The 20,154-nt window shown below is 33.5% G+C and overlaps 5 protein-coding genes across 11 annotated transcripts; 3 read left to right on the forward strand and 2 right to left on the reverse strand.

Annotated features, from left to right (window-relative positions):
- Nucleotides 1-67: 67 nt before the first annotated feature.
- Nucleotides 68-942, forward strand: Emc5 (ER membrane protein complex subunit 5). Its single transcript, XM_072012720.1, has 3 exons — nt 68-236; nt 348-400; nt 476-942. The coding sequence occupies exons 1-3, from the start codon at nt 155-157 to the stop codon at nt 650-652; spliced, it is 312 nt and encodes a 103-aa protein (XP_071868821.1). The 5' UTR covers nt 68-154; the 3' UTR covers nt 653-942.
- On the reverse strand, nt 750-2,465 carry Prosalpha4 (proteasome alpha4 subunit). The gene is made up of 6 exons (XM_072012717.1): nt 2,232-2,465; nt 1,850-1,976; nt 1,648-1,761; nt 1,436-1,569; nt 1,179-1,361; nt 750-1,104 (listed from the first exon to the last, which is right to left on the reverse strand). The coding sequence occupies exons 1-6, from the start codon at nt 2,331-2,333 to the stop codon at nt 1,015-1,017; spliced, it is 750 nt and encodes a 249-aa protein (XP_071868818.1). The 5' UTR covers nt 2,334-2,465; the 3' UTR covers nt 750-1,014.
- Nucleotides 2,466-4,347: 1,882 nt separating this feature from the next.
- On the forward strand, nt 4,348-8,709 carry LOC139992131 (glutathione hydrolase 1 proenzyme). 2 transcript variants are annotated; one of them, XM_072012705.1, is made up of 11 exons: nt 4,348-4,453; nt 5,564-5,717; nt 5,901-6,025; nt 6,114-6,253; nt 6,346-6,578; nt 6,659-6,819; nt 6,898-7,118; nt 7,396-7,591; nt 7,703-7,868; nt 7,944-8,090; nt 8,166-8,709. In XM_072012705.1, the coding sequence occupies exons 1-11, from the start codon at nt 4,446-4,448 to the stop codon at nt 8,352-8,354; spliced, it is 1,740 nt and encodes a 579-aa protein (XP_071868806.1). In that variant the 5' UTR covers nt 4,348-4,445; the 3' UTR covers nt 8,355-8,709. The 2 variants fall into 2 exon arrangements, with proteins under 2 accessions (XP_071868806.1, XP_071868807.1); XM_072012706.1 differs by lacking the exon at nt 5,564-5,717 and having other exon boundaries at nt 4,432-4,453.
- A 99-nt stretch (nt 8,710-8,808) lies between these two features.
- Mus201 (rad2 superfamily protein mus201) lies at nt 8,809-14,315 on the reverse strand. Of its 4 annotated transcripts, none has more exons than XM_072012702.1 (10): nt 14,183-14,315; nt 13,223-13,330; nt 12,937-13,112; nt 12,221-12,652; nt 11,930-12,146; nt 10,637-11,859; nt 10,445-10,543; nt 10,153-10,366; nt 9,840-10,076; nt 8,809-9,772 (listed from the first exon to the last, which is right to left on the reverse strand). In XM_072012702.1, exons 2-10 carry the CDS (start codon nt 13,308-13,310, stop codon nt 9,129-9,131), a joined length of 3,330 nt encoding a protein of 1,109 aa, XP_071868803.1. In that variant the 5' UTR covers nt 13,311-13,330; nt 14,183-14,315; the 3' UTR covers nt 8,809-9,128. The 4 variants fall into 4 exon arrangements, with proteins under 4 accessions (XP_071868803.1, XP_071868802.1, XP_071868804.1 ...); XM_072012701.1 differs by lacking the exon at nt 14,183-14,315 and adding an exon at nt 13,406-13,692; XM_072012703.1 differs by lacking the exon at nt 14,183-14,315 and adding an exon at nt 13,589-13,681.
- A 249-nt stretch (nt 14,316-14,564) lies between these two features.
- Nucleotides 14,565-19,881, forward strand: Su(h) (recombining binding protein suppressor of hairless). Of its 3 annotated transcripts, none has more exons than XM_072012713.1 (2): nt 14,565-14,689; nt 16,683-19,881. In XM_072012713.1, exon 2 carries the CDS (start codon nt 16,788-16,790, stop codon nt 18,306-18,308), a length of 1,521 nt encoding a protein of 506 aa, XP_071868814.1. In that variant the 5' UTR covers nt 14,565-14,689; nt 16,683-16,787; the 3' UTR covers nt 18,309-19,881. The 3 variants fall into 3 exon arrangements, with proteins under 3 accessions (XP_071868814.1, XP_071868812.1, XP_071868813.1); XM_072012711.1 differs by lacking the exon at nt 14,565-14,689 and adding an exon at nt 14,761-15,511; XM_072012712.1 differs by lacking the exon at nt 14,565-14,689 and adding an exon at nt 14,981-15,566.
- Nucleotides 19,882-20,154: the final 273 nt, after the last annotated feature.

Genomic DNA, 20,154 nt, shown 5'->3' on the forward strand with positions numbered 1-20,154 from the left:
GGTAACTCGTATTATTTTCTTTCGTGTATGTGTGAAAACTGGTGAAAACAAGCCTTGTTTGGTACAGTTGAGACGACATGAGTATGAAGATTACCGTTGTTGGTATTAAGTTATCAATAGAAAATAATAATTCGTTATAATTTATAATACTAAAATGCCTGTAACCGCTTTACAAAAATTTATAACGTTGATGGGACTATTGTCAATATTACATACAGCATATTCAGCTGCCCAACGTACGTACTGCAATTATAATTAAGAATTTTTCGATCGAATTACCTTTCCTTAATATGTCTTAGGTTAAGTTGTTTATATCTTAAATTATCTTTGTGAAATGCAATTCACAGATCGTTCGTATTTACGGATAACTGAACAGGAATTCATTACCTTACCAATCGATGTATGTATAAAATTTGATTTACAAATCCTGGCATTATGTGCATATAAAAAGTATGGTGATACGTTTTTATTACAGATTTTAATACAAGGCATTATCAGTTTATTTATGGTTATGTATGGAGTAATGTACTTTGCCGGTGATTTTAAGGAAATTCGAGCAGTGGTTGATTTAGAAAACAAATCGTGGGAAACATTAAGAAATCTTCCATCATTTCAAATATTCAGTCATCGCGGAAGATCTTTATTTTCTTAATGCATGCAGTAAATCTTATAAATGTTTTTATTATTAACTTTTGGAGGAGGCACAATAATACAATCATTCAATAAGTAGTATATTCTAATGTATGGAATTGTGTAATTTAAGTAATTATTTATTATTTGATCTTAATTTTATTACATGTATAACAAATACAAAAGGATATTTGTGGTAATATAATATGAATTTTAAATCACATGTTAAAATGTGTGAATGTACATATTGTTTCTAATAAATGTAACAATAGAATACAAATGAAATAAATATTAAAACTTTGTGTTTTCTTATTCATGTATTTTATATTTATTTTATGCAAAATACCAATGAACGAAGAATAAATGTAATTTTATGTAAAGATATCACTTCTTTTGCTTCTTCTTTTCAGCTTCTGCTTCTTTTTCTCTCTCAATTTCGGTAACATATTCTCCAATGGTATCTAAATCTAGCATCTACAGCATAAAAAATATGTGAAATGAATCATTCAAAGAAAAGATAGAAAATAAGAGTTTTAAAGTTTATATACCTGTAGAGGTTGACCGCGTCGCATTACGGCGATTTCCAAATTTTTTCTTCCTGATTGTACAACTTCTAGTAAAGCTCTAATAGCCAATTTTATCGTTCCCTTTTCTGTTGCTACTTCTTCTGGTGTATAATATTTTTGTAAAAATTCATGAACTGTTTTAGCATTTCGACCTGTCGCGTTTGCCTTTAAAAAGAAATCAATATTTTTTATTTTTTATTTTGCAATTAATAAGAATAGTCTTTATGCAGGAGACATACCTTCCACTCATAATAAATGCCTGAGGGTTCTGTTTGATATAAGTGTGGAACACCATCATAATCAAAACCAGCTAACAGACATGATATTCCAAATGGTCTTCTACCATTACTTTGTGTATATTTCTGTTTCAAACCTAAGAGCAATGATCAAGTTATTTGTCTTATAAGCATAGACATAATTGAAATGTAACAAATAAAATATGTTTATTTACCTGCAATGTACCTAGTTATATATTCCAGTGTAACTGGATCTTCTACAGTTAATCTGTGACTCTGACACTCAACTTGTGCTCGATTAATTAGTACTCTTGCATCTGCAGTCAAACCTTAGAACATAAAACAAGATATACATTAGAATATAATATGTTTGTACATCATACTACAAATATTTAAAAGATCTATCCATAAACAAACCTGCAAATGCCATTACAACATGTTCATCTAAGAGACATATCTTACGAACTGTCCGTTCTTCTTGAAGTTTTGCAATGGATTTCTTTTCAACACCTAAAACGACTACGTCGTTACCACGAACGCCAACCTGATATAAATCAATATAAAATATTTTCCTTTTAAGAAGATATACATTACAAAGCATAAAGGCATACAATATACATATGAAAAGCGTTTCAATTTATTTTCAATTCAATTTATTAACTAAACATATTTAAACGTATTTAAATATTATTATGCAAAATTTCATATATAGAGAGATATACTTAATGCAAAAGATATACAAAAGTTGAACAATTTAACCGCAAACACAAAAGAGGTTAGACAAAATATATCACCGTACCGCAGAAGAACCTTTTCTCACGGCTTCTTGTGCATATTCCACTTGTAGCAAATGCCCATCTGGTGAAAATACCGTGATAGCTCTATCGTACCTTGCTGTCATTGTTTCAAACTTTTTAAAAACGCACCTCACTTACTTCGTCCACGAAATGACTTCGCCGTTTTTCGAACTGATCGCTACATTCGCTACTCATTCAGAGGCTTGATTCCATTTCTTACCGATAGAGGGTAATACAGTGGGACGTATTTCTTTCGACAATAGGAATAACGGGTTGAAACAGGGCGGTTGCGGGGTTAAAGCCATTTCCGGGGAAAAGGGAACAACGTCACGTGGTACTTTGGTGCCGTTTTGGCGATTGGTTATGATCACGCAAGCGCAATCTTATTCTTATCGAGTAAAAGTGAGTTAGATGAATTGACATATTCATCTAATAATGTCATAACAGTTTGTCATATATGTGAAAAAACTATTAGAAATACGTTATGCAAAAGTAGCAGTACATATATGGGTAAGAAATTTCCAGTTACCGGCCTAACTAAATGAAGTTTTAAGCAATTTTATTGGGGGTGAATTATTTTCGAAGTTAGAAAGTCATATGTCTAAGCTAAGCACGCTTGACAGTGATATTTAGATTATATCGCAAAAGAAGCTGTTAATACTTCAACGAATATACGATACATCAATGTAAGCGACGGATCAACGAGTATCAAGCGTCGTGTCAATAAATGTAATTGATGATAAAATCAATAAAAAAGAATTTTGTTTAAAAATTATTGACAATGTATCTTAATCTCCTTATGCTATTGATATTGACGATTCAATTTATATAGTTGCACAATTTATCCAAGTTTCGATATTTTGGTAATTAGATTAACACTTCAAAATAAAATCTTTAATATTTCATTCTAAATCTGTAAGTAATATTTAATCGTACGGTGATAAGTTATATGCTGTTGTAAAATTCGCTGAATCATGTTGAATATGAATGCTTATGTGCAGAAAAATGAAAGATGATCTTCTAGTTATCTCTATTTTTATATAATCTCATTGAATAATAATTTATTGAATTTATTGCGTAGTTATCTATGCCCGTGGTAGTTGTAAAATTGGATACCAAACAAAAACAATAAAGATATTTCATATCTATAAAATTCTTACGTTTCGATGATATTCATTTATAGAACACTATTAACATTTCAGTACACTAATATATAAAAAGAACACTTTGTATCTCTGTTTTACGGAAAATGTCCTATCGTATATGTATAATTGTAAACAAACTAAAGGTCTCATCTTGAAATTTCGCGCATTTATGCTAGAACCAATCAGCAATGCGACACCAAAGTACCACATGATCGTGTTTCCCGCTCCCCTACTACAACTAACTTTACTCCCCTCACCTAAAGTCTAAAGTAGTGGTTTATGCTGCATTCCGTTACTGCTATGTCTATGATCTTTTTCTACCAGCTTTTTTATACATATATCAATAGTGACATAACACATTTGTATAACACATTGTTTGTTATTGCATGTTTTTCCAAAAATGTAAGAAATAACTTACATTTGCTTTCAAGAGAGAAAGGAACAATATTGTAATCAATACATAACTGTTGCTCGCTTAACACATAGAATTACGACCCTGTCTTTTCATTAAAAAAAACTTACGAAAAATAATATCATGTCGCGTTCTTGTAAAAACTGCCGGGCTTTCGTTTCTAGGTTTTTAAAAACTTACGAAATGAGAAGAGTAGTATATGACTATGCATGTATCTACCGCTGTAATGAGTTGTGTTCTTAGAAAACCATCATATGTTGGAGAACAAATAAAAAAGGTATGTACGCGGTATCGAGAAAGATACAATAAAATGAACCAAATTTTTTAAAAATAGCACAAGTGTTCCAAAGGTAATGCAACAAGTATTAAAGAAAGATTTATAATATTAATTAGTGAAACGTTTTGTAGCTTGGCGTACTGTATATTAAAAAAAGATATTAACAACTTTGGAGGCTTTTTAAGTAAAATAAATTTTTAAGATAAATTTTTAAGATAGATTTTTAAGTAAAATAGTAGGATACTACTTTGCGAATGTATTGGTAGTAGTGGGGATGAATAAATAGAATCTGTATCATAGCTAGTACAAAAGGCGACGATCGGCTTGGTGAAACGTTCAGTCAAGGTTGAGAGCTCTCTTATACCGTGTTTGTTCACGTAATATGATTGGGTTGGTAAAATATTTTTTATCTTTTATACTTCACTTATTATCCCTGTCTAACGATTTCTTTTTGGTAAAATCCTTTTTACGCAAATGTCCGTTAACTATTGTGCGAAATCAGTGTCCGAGTTTTAACATCTGTCCTCGATGAAAATTACTCGTGTACTTATGTATGTAGTCCTTAGATCGTTTAAAAAACATTTCGAATGTTTATCTTAAAGTGATGTTCTTTGCGCATTACATGGTGTATGTGAGAATTAGTATGTAATACTGTACACAAGTTTTATGCAATGAATCTTAAAGATGAAGCAATTACGCGAAATATGTGAGTTTTACAGAATATTTATATTTCTTATCGAAGTGCTATCAGATACCATGCGGCCGTATTATATTTCGTTAATTTTTTGAATGATTTTACATTTTCAAGCTTTGTTTCGTCATCGTTAAAATAGTTAAAGGAAACAAGTTACAATAATACTATACATATAATATACATATTATATATACGTATATATATATATATATATGCAACCGGTGCATACATGTATGCATGTATCAATAAGCTGAAATATGTGTATACATACTACTTTACGTGTACCATTAGTGATCCGCAATTGCATCTATAGAGTCTTTTTATTTTTATAGTATTAGTACACGTCCACTAGTAGTACATTCGATAATATAGAAAAATAAAATAAAATTTTTGATAATCGGATTTTACATTGTATTGCTTTTACTTTTGTTATTATCGAACAGATAACGCGAAATAATTAATACCACTTGTTGATATTCAATGTAAAAAGGAAACGTTCACAGATATTTTAATTATCTTTACGAGGTTTGATATAATTACTCGATTACATATTTAAGATTACGTAAAGATATTTCGACATTTGACTAATTTCGTTTTGTTGATTCTATCGAAATGGTCGATATCAGCACTCGAAGTAATCGTGCATCCTTCTTCCGCATATTTAAAATAAGAGACAAACGCGATCTGTTTCTATCGAGATTCGAAAATAAAAACAAACATATTAGAATTAACAAAGATGTTATCATCGAAATATTTTCTCTCCGAATTATTTTGGAAGATTAAGAAGACAATTCCTTTTCGTGCAGACTAAACAGAAAGAGGGTTCTAACACTTGGGGTGAGCATCGCTGTAGTTCTAACTGTGATACTAACGATAATAATCGTTTTACTCACTACTGGTACAGAAAATAAGAATTCAGAAAACGAAAGTGATACTTCGCATTTTGGAATATATACAAAGGTAAAGTATGATGTAAGATAAACGAAATTACACTTTTGTCCAACTTTTTTAATTTGCTTACTTATGAAAGTGTCGCTCGATTTATATACTTCCGTTCGGAGGAAGGAACGTCGATTATTAAATTTACTATCGCGATCGAAGCGACTCTTACGTTGATCTGAACTCATGTTCTCTGTTTGCAAGGGTGCAGTATCTACGAACGGACAAGAATGCGCTCAGATAGGTGCCGGTATGTTGATGAGAGGTGGTTCGGCTGTCGATGCGGCTATAGCGTCCCTTTTGTGCGAGGGCGTTGCATCATTACATAGGTAAATTAAACTTGGATTATACATGTACGCATGATCTTTAATCTTCGAACTGCCGTCTTATAACGTTGCATTCTTCGATGAATCGAAGCATGGGGCTCGGCGGTGGATTTTTAATGACCATTTGGGACTCTACTACCAAAACTGCCAATTATCTGGATGCGCGGGAAACTGCTCCATCTGACGCGCACGAGGATATGTTTCAAAGTAACCCTAATTTAGCGCTGTTTGGTAAGCAGTCTGATCTCTTTATTACTTTATTATCTCTTTATTACTTGCAAACATAGTGTTGATATATTAATCTGATCGTGTAAACGAAAAAGGTGGATTAGCAATTGCTGTGCCGGGCGAACTACTCGGATATTGGGAAGCTCATCAAAAATATGGAAAATTGCCATGGTCCGATTTATTTGAGCCTACTATTTCTTTGTGCGCCACTGGATCTCGCGTAACTAAATACCTGGCCTCGTATTTGATCAGTAAAGAGCCGTTAATAAGAGCAGAAAAGTCTTTGGCGGAAATTCTCATAAATCCTATTACCAATTCAACATGGAAGGTGTCATAATTGTCACGTTTGTTTTTCCTCCATAGTCTTCGATTAAAACATTGGTCGTCATAAAATTTCGCTTCTTTTAGGTAAATGATAGAATAAGGAGGCCGCGTTTGGCAGAGACGTTAAAGTTGATCGCAAGTCATGGACCCCATATATTTTATAACGGTACCATAGCTGATAGCCTAGTCGAAGAAATCAAAACATTCAACGGTATCATCAAAAAAGAAGATTTGCAAAAGTACAGGTTTGTTTGGACCCTCGATGTACGTGCTTAGTGGAGAAAAATTGGCGATGAATTTGCGAATGATATACTTAATTGTAGAGTAAAATGGATGAAACCGATAAAATCAACGATCGGGAATTTAACGATGTATACCGCACCACCACCGGGTTCAGGTGCGATCCTAGCTTTTATTATGAACGTTCTTCACGGTATGGTTCCTCACCCCGACAACAGAATTATGTGGCAAACTATAGTCGAAACGTTTAAATGGGCTTACGCTAAAAGAAGCGAATTGGCTGATCCTGAATTCGTCGATATCAGTGAGTTGGCAACTTAGATTATCTAATTGTCTGCCGCAATAATCATACGCAATGAGGAGCAATTGTATTTTATGATGTATCATCAGAACTTTATTTTATATCATTTTAGATAAGATGATACGATAAGCATCAAATTTAGAATCGATTATCTCGGAATTAATAAACATAAGATATTTGAAATGAGGAATTTTCATTGAAAAGTTTAAGATCTTATCATTAATATTCGATAACATTCTTATGTTTCATCTTTATTTTACATAAGCAATAATCCTTTCAGCTTCCGTGCTTGATAATCTGACATCCATCGACTATGCTAACAGTATTCGAAGTAAAATTGCAATTAATAAAACAAGCAATGATCCGAAATATTATGATGCTGTTATGACCACACCAGAGGATTCAGGGACATCTCACGTTTCTGTCTTAGCTCCAGACGGATCGGCTGTATCAGTCACATCCACGATAAATCAAGTGTATGTTGATTTTGTAAGCTTTCCACTTTTAAATGCAATTTTCAAAAGCACACCTACACCTATGAATAGGATAAAAGACATACCTTTTAATTCTACATATCAATTCGATAGCTTTGGCGCGATGAGACGTTCAAGATCGACTGGGATAATTTTTAACGATGAAATGGACGATTTTAGTTCTCCAAACATAACTAATGGTTTCGACTTACCACCTTCGCCAGCGAATTTCATTAGGCCTGGAAAAAGACCTATGAGTTCTATGAGTCCAACCATCGTTGTAAGCGTACTTTATGAATTAAGAGATAAATATCGAGTATTCTTATCTTATTGTTTGTCTTTCTTGTTCGTAAAGGTAGACAAGAGTGGAGAAGTTCGTTTAGTAATTGGTGCTGCAGGCGGAACTAAAATCACCTCTGCAGTTGCAATAGCAATGGTATTAAATCTTTGGTCAGGGTATAACGTAAAACAAGCTATTGATACGCTTAGAATTCATCATCAGGTAAAGTTCAACGTCAATTTGTCATTCAATATTGCGCATTTGCAATTATCAATAACGCTTTTTTTGAAACTGCAGCTCTTACCAATGACTGTTCAAAATGAGAAAGGATTTTCTCCGGAAGTATTAAATTATTTATGGAACATTGGACACAATGTTTCAACTTACACAGGAATTGGAAGTGCAATTACAGCTATATCCAAACAAAACGGAGAAATAATTGCTAGCTCAGATTTTCGCAGGGAAGGAAGAACTGCTGGTTTTTAAATGATTATTTGTGATAGAATATTCGTTTATGAATAAGTGCGAACACACACACACACACACACACACACACACACACACACATGCCCACGCACTTACAGTAAGTTAGAGATAAGGAATAACAGGAAAATGTTTCAGTATGATTATATAGAAGTATAAAGATATAGAATTATATTTTTTCCAAGCTGTCTTTTCCTGTTATATAGCATCTCAAAAAGTATCGGTAAACTACATATGACGCAAAAATGTTTAATATTTATGACGAAATATATTTTTAATTGACCTTTTTAAGATTCTCAACAGATATAAGCATCAGATATATATTATATAAAAAATAACATAAATTGTATTAGATACTTGAAAATGTGGCGGCACTCGACAACAAATACCGCCACTAGACATTAACTAGAACCGGATGACGATAGCGCAGTGGTTAACGCCTTAGGTTACGAACGTTCGGGACCCAGGTTCTCAAATCCCGGTGCCCGTAGTCCGATATTTTTCTTCCACGATGCAATAATTAGAAAGTAAATGCAATAGACTCCCAGCAGCGACATCTACAGCTAACTACAACAACTATCTCACGGGTCTAGTCCGCCACAAAAATCACACACGTACATTTAATGACGACGCTAATTTTTACATATTTTTAAAGAATGTAACAGGCACCGTATAAAATAATAATTTATTTTTAAAAATGTACATGCTTTCATTTAACTTTTAATAGAAATAATATTCTAAATTTATGTATCGTTCATTAATTTACATTAAATAATACTACGAACTACTACTATCACTTTCTGAAAGTTCAGCTTCTTCCTTTACTTTTCTTACGCAACGCCTTATCTTTTTCGTCTTATATAATCCTTTTTTCGACTTCCGAATTACTTCGATCGCGTGTAATCTTTTTTTTAAGGCATTTGCTTTATCACTTTCTCTTTGTGGTATGTATTCATCTACATTTTTCTGGTTACAAGCAGAAACAGTAAAAACTTTAGGTTTAGTATTATCAACTAAAGCTCGTTCATTTTTCAACTCTCCTCTTTTTTCTCGATTTTCAACCAAAGATTTCTTTTTCTTTATTGATTGTTGCATGCTTTCTACACTTATGGAATCTTCCTTATTTTCATTGCTTAATTTTTGCACAGCCTTCTGAACTCGTTTACTTAAATTCATTTCAATTGATTTTGGAATAGTTTGTAATTTAAAATACGCATTTATTTTTTGTTGGCTTTGTTTTTCTTGTAATCTTTTCAATACCGGTTCGATAATTTTATTATATTTATTTTTATCCCAACCAAATTTTTGTTTTACGTAATCGGCTAGAAGTATAATATTAGGTTTACCCCACGTAAAAGTCTCTTTTGATTCATCCACTTTAGGCGAAAGATACGCTTGTACAACAGCTTGACTCGGGAAACCTGTACGTAAAATAACAATGTATCATATGAACTGTGTGTAACGATGAAGAATATCATATACTTGTACCTTTTTGAATTTGTAAATTCTGTAATTTGGTTCGCAAATTCGCTTTTCCAGGACCAGCGGTTTTACCATTTTCGATCCAAGAAGAAAAGTTTGTTAAACCTTGCAATAAATCGTCGCCTTCTGAAGGGAATGCTGCTAATATTTCTAACGCAGTAACAGGTCCAATACCAGTTAAACCTGTTGTATAATCGCTACCAACCAAGAGAGCAAGCCGTATCATTTCGTTTCGCGTTAATTCTAAGAAAGAGATAAATATATTATAATTTGTACACGGATGCGTTTCTTTTTTGTATTGAAAGTACAATAGACTTACTGAAATAGTGTTGTATATCACAGGATCGAAATTCAAGAACCTTTTTATTGTTATCAAAAAAATTTTTGTAAACGCATTGTCCACCAAATAACCAAATATCTGAATCATCTGTAATCGTACCATCGATGAGATGAATTTGTTCCAAGTATGCGCATTGCGCTTCTGCTTCCATAGGTGCTATAACATATGGTATTCCAAATAATCGTAATAGTTCCTACAAATAAATAATTTCATTAATGTTATGTTAAATAAATAACAGTGTTAAGAATGTACTAAATTTACATCGTGATACCTGTGCTTCGATTCGTATTTGGTCAGAAATATCGATACCTTGTCTTTCTAATTTACCAATATTTGCCATTAGTTCTGTTTGTTTGTCTTCTAATTGTGTCTGCAATTATACTAAAATATACTAAATATTCCAAGACTATTTCCGTGTATCCATTACCCGTATGTGTATATCTAATCTGATGTATGTACGTACTTGTAACGACAACAATTCCTCTTCGTTCATAGGTATAGGGCTTATTCTTTTTGTATCCTCAGTCAGCATGTTAACATTTGTATTGTCTTTGATATTTGCAGCTTCTACATTATCCTTTACAGAATTGGTTAAATTTTCGATGCTATTTTCATCTTTCATTTGATTTTCTTCTAATGATACATTCGTGTTTAAAGTATTCGGATCGATATCGATAGTGGTCTGCACATTAAGATTATCAATTTCTTTTAAATTAAGCAGCTGTTTATCTTTAATTTGATCTTTTTTTGAATCTACTGTTTCTTTGAAAGCGCGTTCGTTTCTTGATATTTCTTGATCATAATGAAATATTTCCGCCGATTGTGTAGGATGTATATCTATATTGAACTCGCTATTGTGTGTTTCAAATACGTCGGCAAACATATCATCCACTATTTTTTCATCAGATCTAAATGTTATTTGAATACCTTGTGGAACATTTTTATTAGTAGTAGTATCTATATCTGGTATCGGTATATCTTCTATTTCTATGAAATCGTCCGAGTCTGACAATGAGTCTGTTGAATTGACTGTTACTATATTTTTTGATTCAACTTGCGTTTTATCTGAAATGTTTGCCATTCTAGCAGGAGAGATATTAATGTTTGTCTCAGTGTTTGATTCAGCTAATTCCGGCTTCGATACATCGATTGATTTTATATTATTCGTATAATTATGTTTCGTATCTTCTTTGCCGTCCTCAGATATTGAAGACTGCTTCGTATTTAATGAATTATTTTTACTTTCACAAGGCTGTATTGTTTTGAATGAATCGATCTGTTGTGATATTCTTGACATCTTTTCGACATCTTTGTAAGTTTCTCTGTTATTTTGCTCAAGAAGGGTAAGGATCTGTTTTTCCGTTAATCCACTATATTCTAACATATACATTAATGCAGGATTCGTACTATTTTGTTTGAAATATTTTTTTGGTAATACTCGCGACTCATTGGATTCTACTTCCGATTCTATATCGCTATCTGTTTCCCGCCTAAATTTAAAATTATTCACATCTGTTATATCAGTATCACTGTAACAATCATCATCAAGTTCATATTCATTTATATCATCACAGATTTTTGTATCTTTGCTGGGTCCAGCAGTGGCTTCATCCATTCTATTTTCGTGCTGTATGCTCTCGCTATCTGAATTAACATCATCGTTGTCCTTTAGATACGCATTTTTATCTGCAATATAAAGCATAAAGAATTAAGAAATGATCAGTTTCGGCTTGTATAGTAGAAGGCTATTACGTACCACTAATATATATTAATCTAGTTGTATTGTCCGCAGCGATACGATAAGTATAATTTTGAACGTTCGTCGGTATTCCCTGTTCTTTTAATAATTTATCCAGCTCGTCCAACGTAAGCGTTTTTCCACCCATTTCTTTCTCTGCAGATTCTAAACTTTTTTGTACTAATCGACGTTTTAATAAACGCTTCATTTGGAAACCAGAAAATTCGTTTGATTCCTAAATAAAAACATGTTTCAGACAAACGACAAAATTAATTGCTTATACATATAATCCTCAAAGTGAGCATGTACTTCAGGCATTTCATGCAAACGGCCCCATGAACTTTGTTTTCTTGTTTCTTTGAGATCTGTTAGAATTTCATAACGCACATCAGCTGGTAAAGTTTTAAATTCAGCGCTAGTTACATCCACGCTATGAATATTGCCAATCCATTTTGTTTGCTTTCTTGGACTTGGTTCATCAGATGAATCAGAATTACAATCATCACTATGACTTAATTCTGCTTTACTAGTGCTTGGCATATTTGGCAATTTGTACATATCATTCACAGTTTGCTTATTTTGCAAATTTATAACTACTTCAGAAGAGCCATTCGTAGTATTTTGTTTCTCTGTATTAAGAACCGCCTTTATTGTAGAGTGCTTTATCAAATTATTTATTAATTCTGTCCTCATCTGTTGGGCTTTATTCTTGGCCATAGATTTCTGTTTCCTGCGTAAAGCCTGTGAACACAAAAGAATAAGAACCTCTTTTCTCACTACCTGGTTCCCACAGCAAACTAATTATGTACAGACAATATTATAATCAAGATAAAAGTACAGTTTCATTAAACATGCATGCAACGTACCTAATATTAGGACGTATAATAGTTTAGACAATTAGAAAGTTAAACGAAACCAGCTAAATTATATTATATAAAAATCTATAGTTGATATTTTAGTTATAAAGTACACATTCTTAAAGTTTATACTTTAAAAAATGAAAGTATAATAAAAGATATATTTACAATTGTGTTCTTCTTAAGCATTGGTACACCTCCATCAAAAACGAAAACTGGTTTAATTTTATAATACAATAGTTTGCATATTCTATGAAATAAGCCAATAAGATGAGCATTAGGTTTAGGATTACCAAAGCGGTCCTGATACCCTTGTAGCACTTGATGTATCCAGATTGATATATCTAAAAAATCACAAAATTTTGTTGTTTATATGAAGATAATTGATTTGTAAATAAATTCATGTGTAATTATTAACATAATAAATGCACAAATACAAATTTTTAGGATGTACCAATAGCTAAGACCTTTCCTTCTAATGTTTCCAGGGGTACTTGTTTTCCTGTTGCATCAAGTAAACGCCAAAGACCATAAACACCCATTATTACAATTTAACAAGTCTCTAAAAAGTAATACATTTAATGACTTTAATAGATACCTTTTACCACAATGCATCATAATATATTTTATAATTTACCATGCAAACTTGTATATATATTGAAAGATATAATAAAAGCATAAGGACCAAATAGATTTTTAACAATTTATAACCTAAATTCTAAATACGTTATGAAAATATAGAATGATAAAAAATAACATGAAAATATTTATTATTTGTAAAAAATAAATTTACGTGAGTATAGTTTACATACACACGTACATATGTGTATTTATATTAATGTTAAAACATTAAATTATATGTTTTTGATATGATATTAGTATCTTAACGCGCAAAACTTACTCTTACAGACACCGCACTGGTGTCAGCTGATTACAAAAACAATGTGTTTATATATACTTACACATTAGACGTGCATTTAGATCGTATGGTGTAATATGTTTAAAAAAAATAAGCAGAGATTGTAAGAATTGTATATTTTAATTATATTATTATCGTGAGAAAATTGGTAATTCACCAGATTTTCTGAATATCATTAATGGTATTTTATTTTCATCGTATTATTATGTGTTTACCAACTCCTTACATTCATGCTTTAAAGATAAAAGATGTAATCTTGCCGAATTATTTGTTCATATATTAAAATTATGAAATTTGCTCATACAAGTTTTATGCATAAAATAGAAAATATTGTATCAATATAAACATATTATAGTTTTGAAATATGTGAGTTTAATAAAAAAATAAAGTTTTTCATTGAGAAAAATGGCAAACTTTTCGAAAAATGTTTATGTATACACAGAAAATAAGTAAAGCATGTTTGTAATACGCAAAAACTAATCTTGTGTAACATACGTTTTCATCGATAACGTTTACCGGTCTAAAATTCATGTAAATTTTTTAGCCGTTCAAGAACTCGACTTTCGATGGAATAGAAGGTGAGCTTATATAGAACGTTAATTTGTCTATCCACGCGCACTCGTCCTATATTACGCAGTACCAGGCTATTGGCCGTTCGTGTGATTCGAATACAAGTACTCGTAACGTAATATGTGAAATACAGTAGTGTGTAACTCGTCTAGTCCATGGGTATATACACACTTGCAGACATGATGTATATATCGTATCGTCATCATGAGAGAAGTGAAGTGAGGTAGAGGCCACCCACTCTTTCCCACAGCAGGTTTTTCCCACGCCCCCCAGGGTAACCCCAACATCCTTTTGCGGCAGCAATTCCACGGTATCTATGGAGTAGAGGGGAGCAGCTCACGTCAGGTGGGGAACAAGAGGGGAAACTGGAGGCGCTTGGGTCGACCAGGCCATTGTACAACAGTAAAACAATAGAATCAGCAGCTCAGTAACGTAACTATTCAAACCCTTAAAAATTCTTACGCTTTCATTCCGATTTTATAAGTATTAACGTGTGTGACTGTTATCAATATTTCTTACACAATTTAAAAATTATATAATACTTACTATTCGAAGATATAAAATATAATTTTATAAAATATTTTGGTAAATTGTAATAGAACGGTATATCTAATTGTATCTTTTTCTTTCGTTATTCGATATTTCTTTGAAAATTTCCATCTTAAAAATTTTCGTTTTATACTCAGTATTCGACGATAAAAGAAGAAGGAAATGATTGAAATATTTAAACGAATGGCAGTGATCGGTTTTATATCAAGAGGCTCGTGGATCCCTCTATAAATACGTACCTGTTAGAGCCACTTACGCGGGTAGTAATAACTCTACGTTGTCGTTTCGAACTTAGTTACTCGGCGAACACCGTCCGGGTAGGTTGTATATTTTCTGGTAGATTTGTCGCAATGTGTGTTTATCAGTCGCTATTAGCCAGAAAGTGACAAGACTGCAAAATACCTAAATATAAGAAGGAAACCACAGAACGTATTCAAACAGTGTTTCGAAACAGTATGTTTGTATTTTGGATTTAAAGTGGCGCGCGCGCGGCTAAATCACTTCTAAGGGTTGGTAAGACTGTTCGGAAAATTCGGAAAGTGAACAGGTGTTTTTTGAATGGATTAGGGAGAATAGGTGACGAGGACGCAAAAGGATTTGCGAATGTTGAAGAATCAAGGAACAGTGTGACATTTGTGAATAACAGATCATTTAAAAAAATGCACTGGGATTTATGTTTCCATTGAACACATTACGAAAAATGAGGTGAGCCCCCAAAACGTAACCTGTTTTTGTTCGGTGTAATCTTTGCATCAAGAAGGTAAATAGAAGATATTTTTAGTAGTTTAATAATTCTTTATTAAAACAATTGTATAAGGTTGTTACTTTCAACATTTATTGGTCTATCTATGAAATTAAAACAATCTACAATGTTCAATTTCTATTATTATGGAATGTAAATTCTTCATATTCAGAATGTATCTTCTAGCAAGAATATCTTTTTCTTCTTATAACGTTATATATAATTTTATATCTATAAACGTTACAACACGCATAAAGTTTAGATCAGTTTGTTATTTATGTACTAATATAAGTTCTGTTATTACAATGTACAGCGATACATAAAGTTTAGTCCGTTGATTTCACACAGAAGAATGTATTTGTAATTCTATTCATGATGCATTTAATTAAGAGTTGTGAGTATACGTAGCTTGTGTCAGACAATTGGTATCACAAATTTTATTAGGAAGTACAAGTTTTTTGCTTTTCCTGGAATATTATTTTGTTAAACGTTTTGTTTTGTTCTTTATAAAACTCATAGTAATATGTAACATGGATGAGCAGTATTGTAATATATAGCTTTGTAACCAATACTGTGTTTGAAAATTAAGAAGATTTAGAGAAGTCACCTTAGCATATGTAAAATTAATCAGACAACATCTTTAGACTTACAAGTACATGGATATGATTGTATAGACACAACGAACAAGGGTGATTTAATTCATGCAGGAAAAATGAGCTCAGCTTGGTTCCCACAGTATATATGTACATTTCCTCTTTCCTGTACTAAGACTAGCAATTCTTAGGAGCTCGTTTAAAGAAAGATACCTTACGTTAATTATATCTTGCATCGAGAAAAACAAAAATCTTTCCCACACTCTACTCTTACACAAATAGAATCCTATGCATCTATGTCTATTCAAAGATGTATAGTTAAAAAGACAACTGTTTTTTACAATTAGGGTAATACGTATAGTTTTGGATATCTGCAATAACAAATTATGATCCCATTTATGTATATTTATTTCAATTTGATTTAACGATACATTTGTCTTTCTAATATCTACTTGACAAGGGAATATTTGAAAAAATAAGAACGATACTGAGTGTGAAAAACAATATTGGTTATAATTGGCCATGATGAAATGTATTTCAGGTAAAGAGGCAGTGGCAATTATGACATGCATAGATGACAAGGATAGTCTACAAGCAACCTAACAACTCTGTTGTATAGTCGAGAGAATCGAAGCGAAGATTAAATATGCCACACCAGTTTGGTTTGCCGACGATGGCACATGGAATGCAATCTCCTCCTTCACCGACTTCGGTCATGTCGGTTTACCCCCGATTTGGATCCGGTGTCTATAGACCGGATCATCAAGATCAAAGGTTGACACGCGAAGCAATGGAACGTTATTTGCGCGATAGAAGCGACATGGTTATTGTAATTCTTCATGCAAAGGTTGCGCAAAAGTCGTACGGCAATGAAAAAAGATTCTTCTGTCCTCCACCGTGTATCTATTTGTTCGGTGATGGATGGAGAATGCGGCAAGAGCAAATGCTTCGCGAAGGAGAGAGCGAGCAATCCGCTCAGCTTTGCGCGTTTATCGGGATCGGGAATTCCGATCAAGACATGCAACAACTGGATTTGAACAATGGTAAACAGTATTGCGCGGCAAAGACACTTTATATTTCGGATTCGGATAAGAGGAAGCATTTTATGCTCTCGGTGAAAATGTTTTACGGTAGCGGACACGATATCGGTGTGTTTCATAGTAAAAGAATCAAAGTGATCTCAAAGCCGTCGAAGAAGAAACAATCGTTGAAAAACGCCGATTTGTGTATAGCGAGCGGAACAAAAGTTGCGCTGTTTAATCGGTTACGATCTCAAACGGTTAGCACGCGTTATCTTCATGTGGAAAACGGAAATTTTCATGCCAGTTCGACGCAGTGGGGCGCGTTCACCATACACCTATTGGACGATAACGAGAGCGAATCGGAAGAGTTTCAGGTTCGAGACGGCTACGTACATTACGGCAGTACAGTGAAATTGGTATGTTCGGTAACAGGAATGGCTCTTCCACGTTTAGTAATTCGGAAAGTGGACAAGCAAATGGCCAGTCTAGAGGCGGACGATCCAGTTTCGCAATTGCATAAATGCGCTTTCTATATGAAAGACACGGATCACATGTACCTCTGTTTGTCTCAAGAACGTATTATCCAATTTCAAGCTACTCCTTGTCCGAAGGAGGCAAATAAAGAGATGATAAACGACGGTGCCTGCTGGACGATAATCAGCACCGATAAGGCAGAGTATCAATTCTTCGAAGGCATGGGCCCGGTTAGATCGCCGGTAACACCGGTACCATTGGTCCATAGCTTGCACTTGAACGGTGGCGGGGACGTGGCAATGCTCGAATTGACAGGAGATAATTTTACGCCTAATCTTCAGGTATGGTTCGGTGACGTGGAAGCGGAAACTATGTATAGATGTCAGGAAAGTATGCTTTGCGTGGTACCAGATATATCGCAATTTAGGGGTGAATGGCTGTGGGTGCGGCAACCGACTCAGGTGCCTGTCTCGTTGGTTCGCAACGATGGTATCATTTACGCGACCGGTCTGACGTTTACCTATACTCCAGAACCTGGTCCTCGGCCTCATTGTCCGCCGGCAGACGAAATTATGAGAGCACCACGCGGCATGCACAATCAACCTAACATGCCACCGGCGATCGCGGACGTACCTTGGAACACCCATCAACCCCCTCAATCGGGTCTCTGATGTTTCCTAGACAATTACAGTGCGCATCACCAAAGTTTACGAGTCAGTGAGACGAACGCTGTTGTTTCCGTTCATTCTTCGAACGATATTCCAGTTGTTTCTATCGATAACAACGAGCCAATCGGCGACGATGTTAACTCAGTGACTACGTACGCAGTGAAAGACCTGTTGCTTCGAGTCGACAGTGCGGCAACAAGTTTAGACAATACAAAAAGCAGCACGTAGCAACCATTTCGTTGCATTGCGTTGCGTTGTGTCGCATTACGTTGCATTTTATTGCGTTACGACGCTACGTTGAATATGTACAGTGTGCGGTACCGAGAATCGTTTCCCTATGTTCATAAATACGTAGGTACCTAGCTTTAAGTGTTGATACAGAATTACACACAGGGATTAGAATTTATAGCGACCTTAGAATTAAGAGCTTTTTACGAATGTGAATATATTTAGCTATTACTTGGTAAAAGGAATATGATGGGGAGGGGAGAACAAAACTCGAAAATTTGTTCGCTCATTAAACGACGAAACAAAACACGCTATTCAATCTCTCCGTTGTATTAGATTAGCCATCGAGACTTAACGGCTTGGACCGTACAATTGCATATCGATCACTGGAAGTGGTTGTACATTTCTCATCGATTACTGCAGATTCGTTCTTCGAAAAATCAAATCAAATTGTTACCGAAGGAATCTATATTTGGTTTAAAATTTACCGAATTTCTACCGCAACTATCGCAATACACATTGTATGTAAAAACGTAGATTTCAGAATGCTCTTGCCGATACTTTTTACATTTATAAAAATGTAGCATTAAATAATTTTTAAAGGTATTCATTTTTATTTATCGAGAAATACAAATGACTTGCGAATATCGGCCAGGATACGAGCTACATATGTGATGCAAATATGCAAACGACTAATTCATCTTTTACTACAGACCAATTGAATATTTCCATCCACTCGATTTCTTTCTTTTATATCATGAATATTTCAAACGTATTTAATTCACTGTTTTACACAGTATATGCGTTAATGCAAAATTGATGGAACATTATATTCGTATTTTTCTCGTGATACGTAATGTACGTAACATTTGAAACGGACTACATGTTAATTTTGTGAAACTTTATTTATGTGCAACGTAGAAATTATTCTAGATTTAATCCGATCGAAGAAAATCGTTAGTATCTCGCCGAAATCGCAATTTGCTATTTCGATTGATTTCGTGCGCTAACCAACTATCGCTATTTTATTTTACCGACGATTATTTATTTTCATAATTGTTATATTATTTCGTCAATGAAGCCTTTGATTGCTTTTTTAACGTAGACGTAAAATATTGTGCACGCTTCCTATTAATCTCACTGATTATCGATATCTCGATTTTTCTAACCAAATTCTTGGCATCATCCACAGAGAAGACAATATGCTTATTCGCGCGAAAATACGATATGTAACGGTGCATTTTAAACGGATGCGACAAAAGAAAAATCTAAATATATACGTTTTTATGTCTCTCTATGTTTTACAATAAATTGGTCAGATTTATATAATAAAGTCTTTACTTCATGACCTACACGTCATTTCCAAATCCCAAGATTCGATAATAGATTAATCGATTTAATCGATATAATATTATTGTATGCGAAACACAATAATATGTTTCGGCCAAAGCGACGAAATTTGTCGATATGAAAACTAAAAATTATTAACTAGAAACAATTCGTTTTTTGACTCCACGACTTGGTCGAAGCTGTACAGGCTCTTTTCTAGATACCATCGAATATAATTATCTGCAGCAGGAAGCGAGATAAAATCGCTTTGAGAATTGTCTTCCTGAAGAGA

The sequence above is a fragment of the Bombus fervidus genome, chromosome 11, assembly GCF_041682495.2.
Source record: "Bombus fervidus isolate BK054 chromosome 11, iyBomFerv1, whole genome shotgun sequence".
Taxonomy (NCBI): Eukaryota; Metazoa; Arthropoda; class Insecta; order Hymenoptera; family Apidae; genus Bombus; species Bombus fervidus.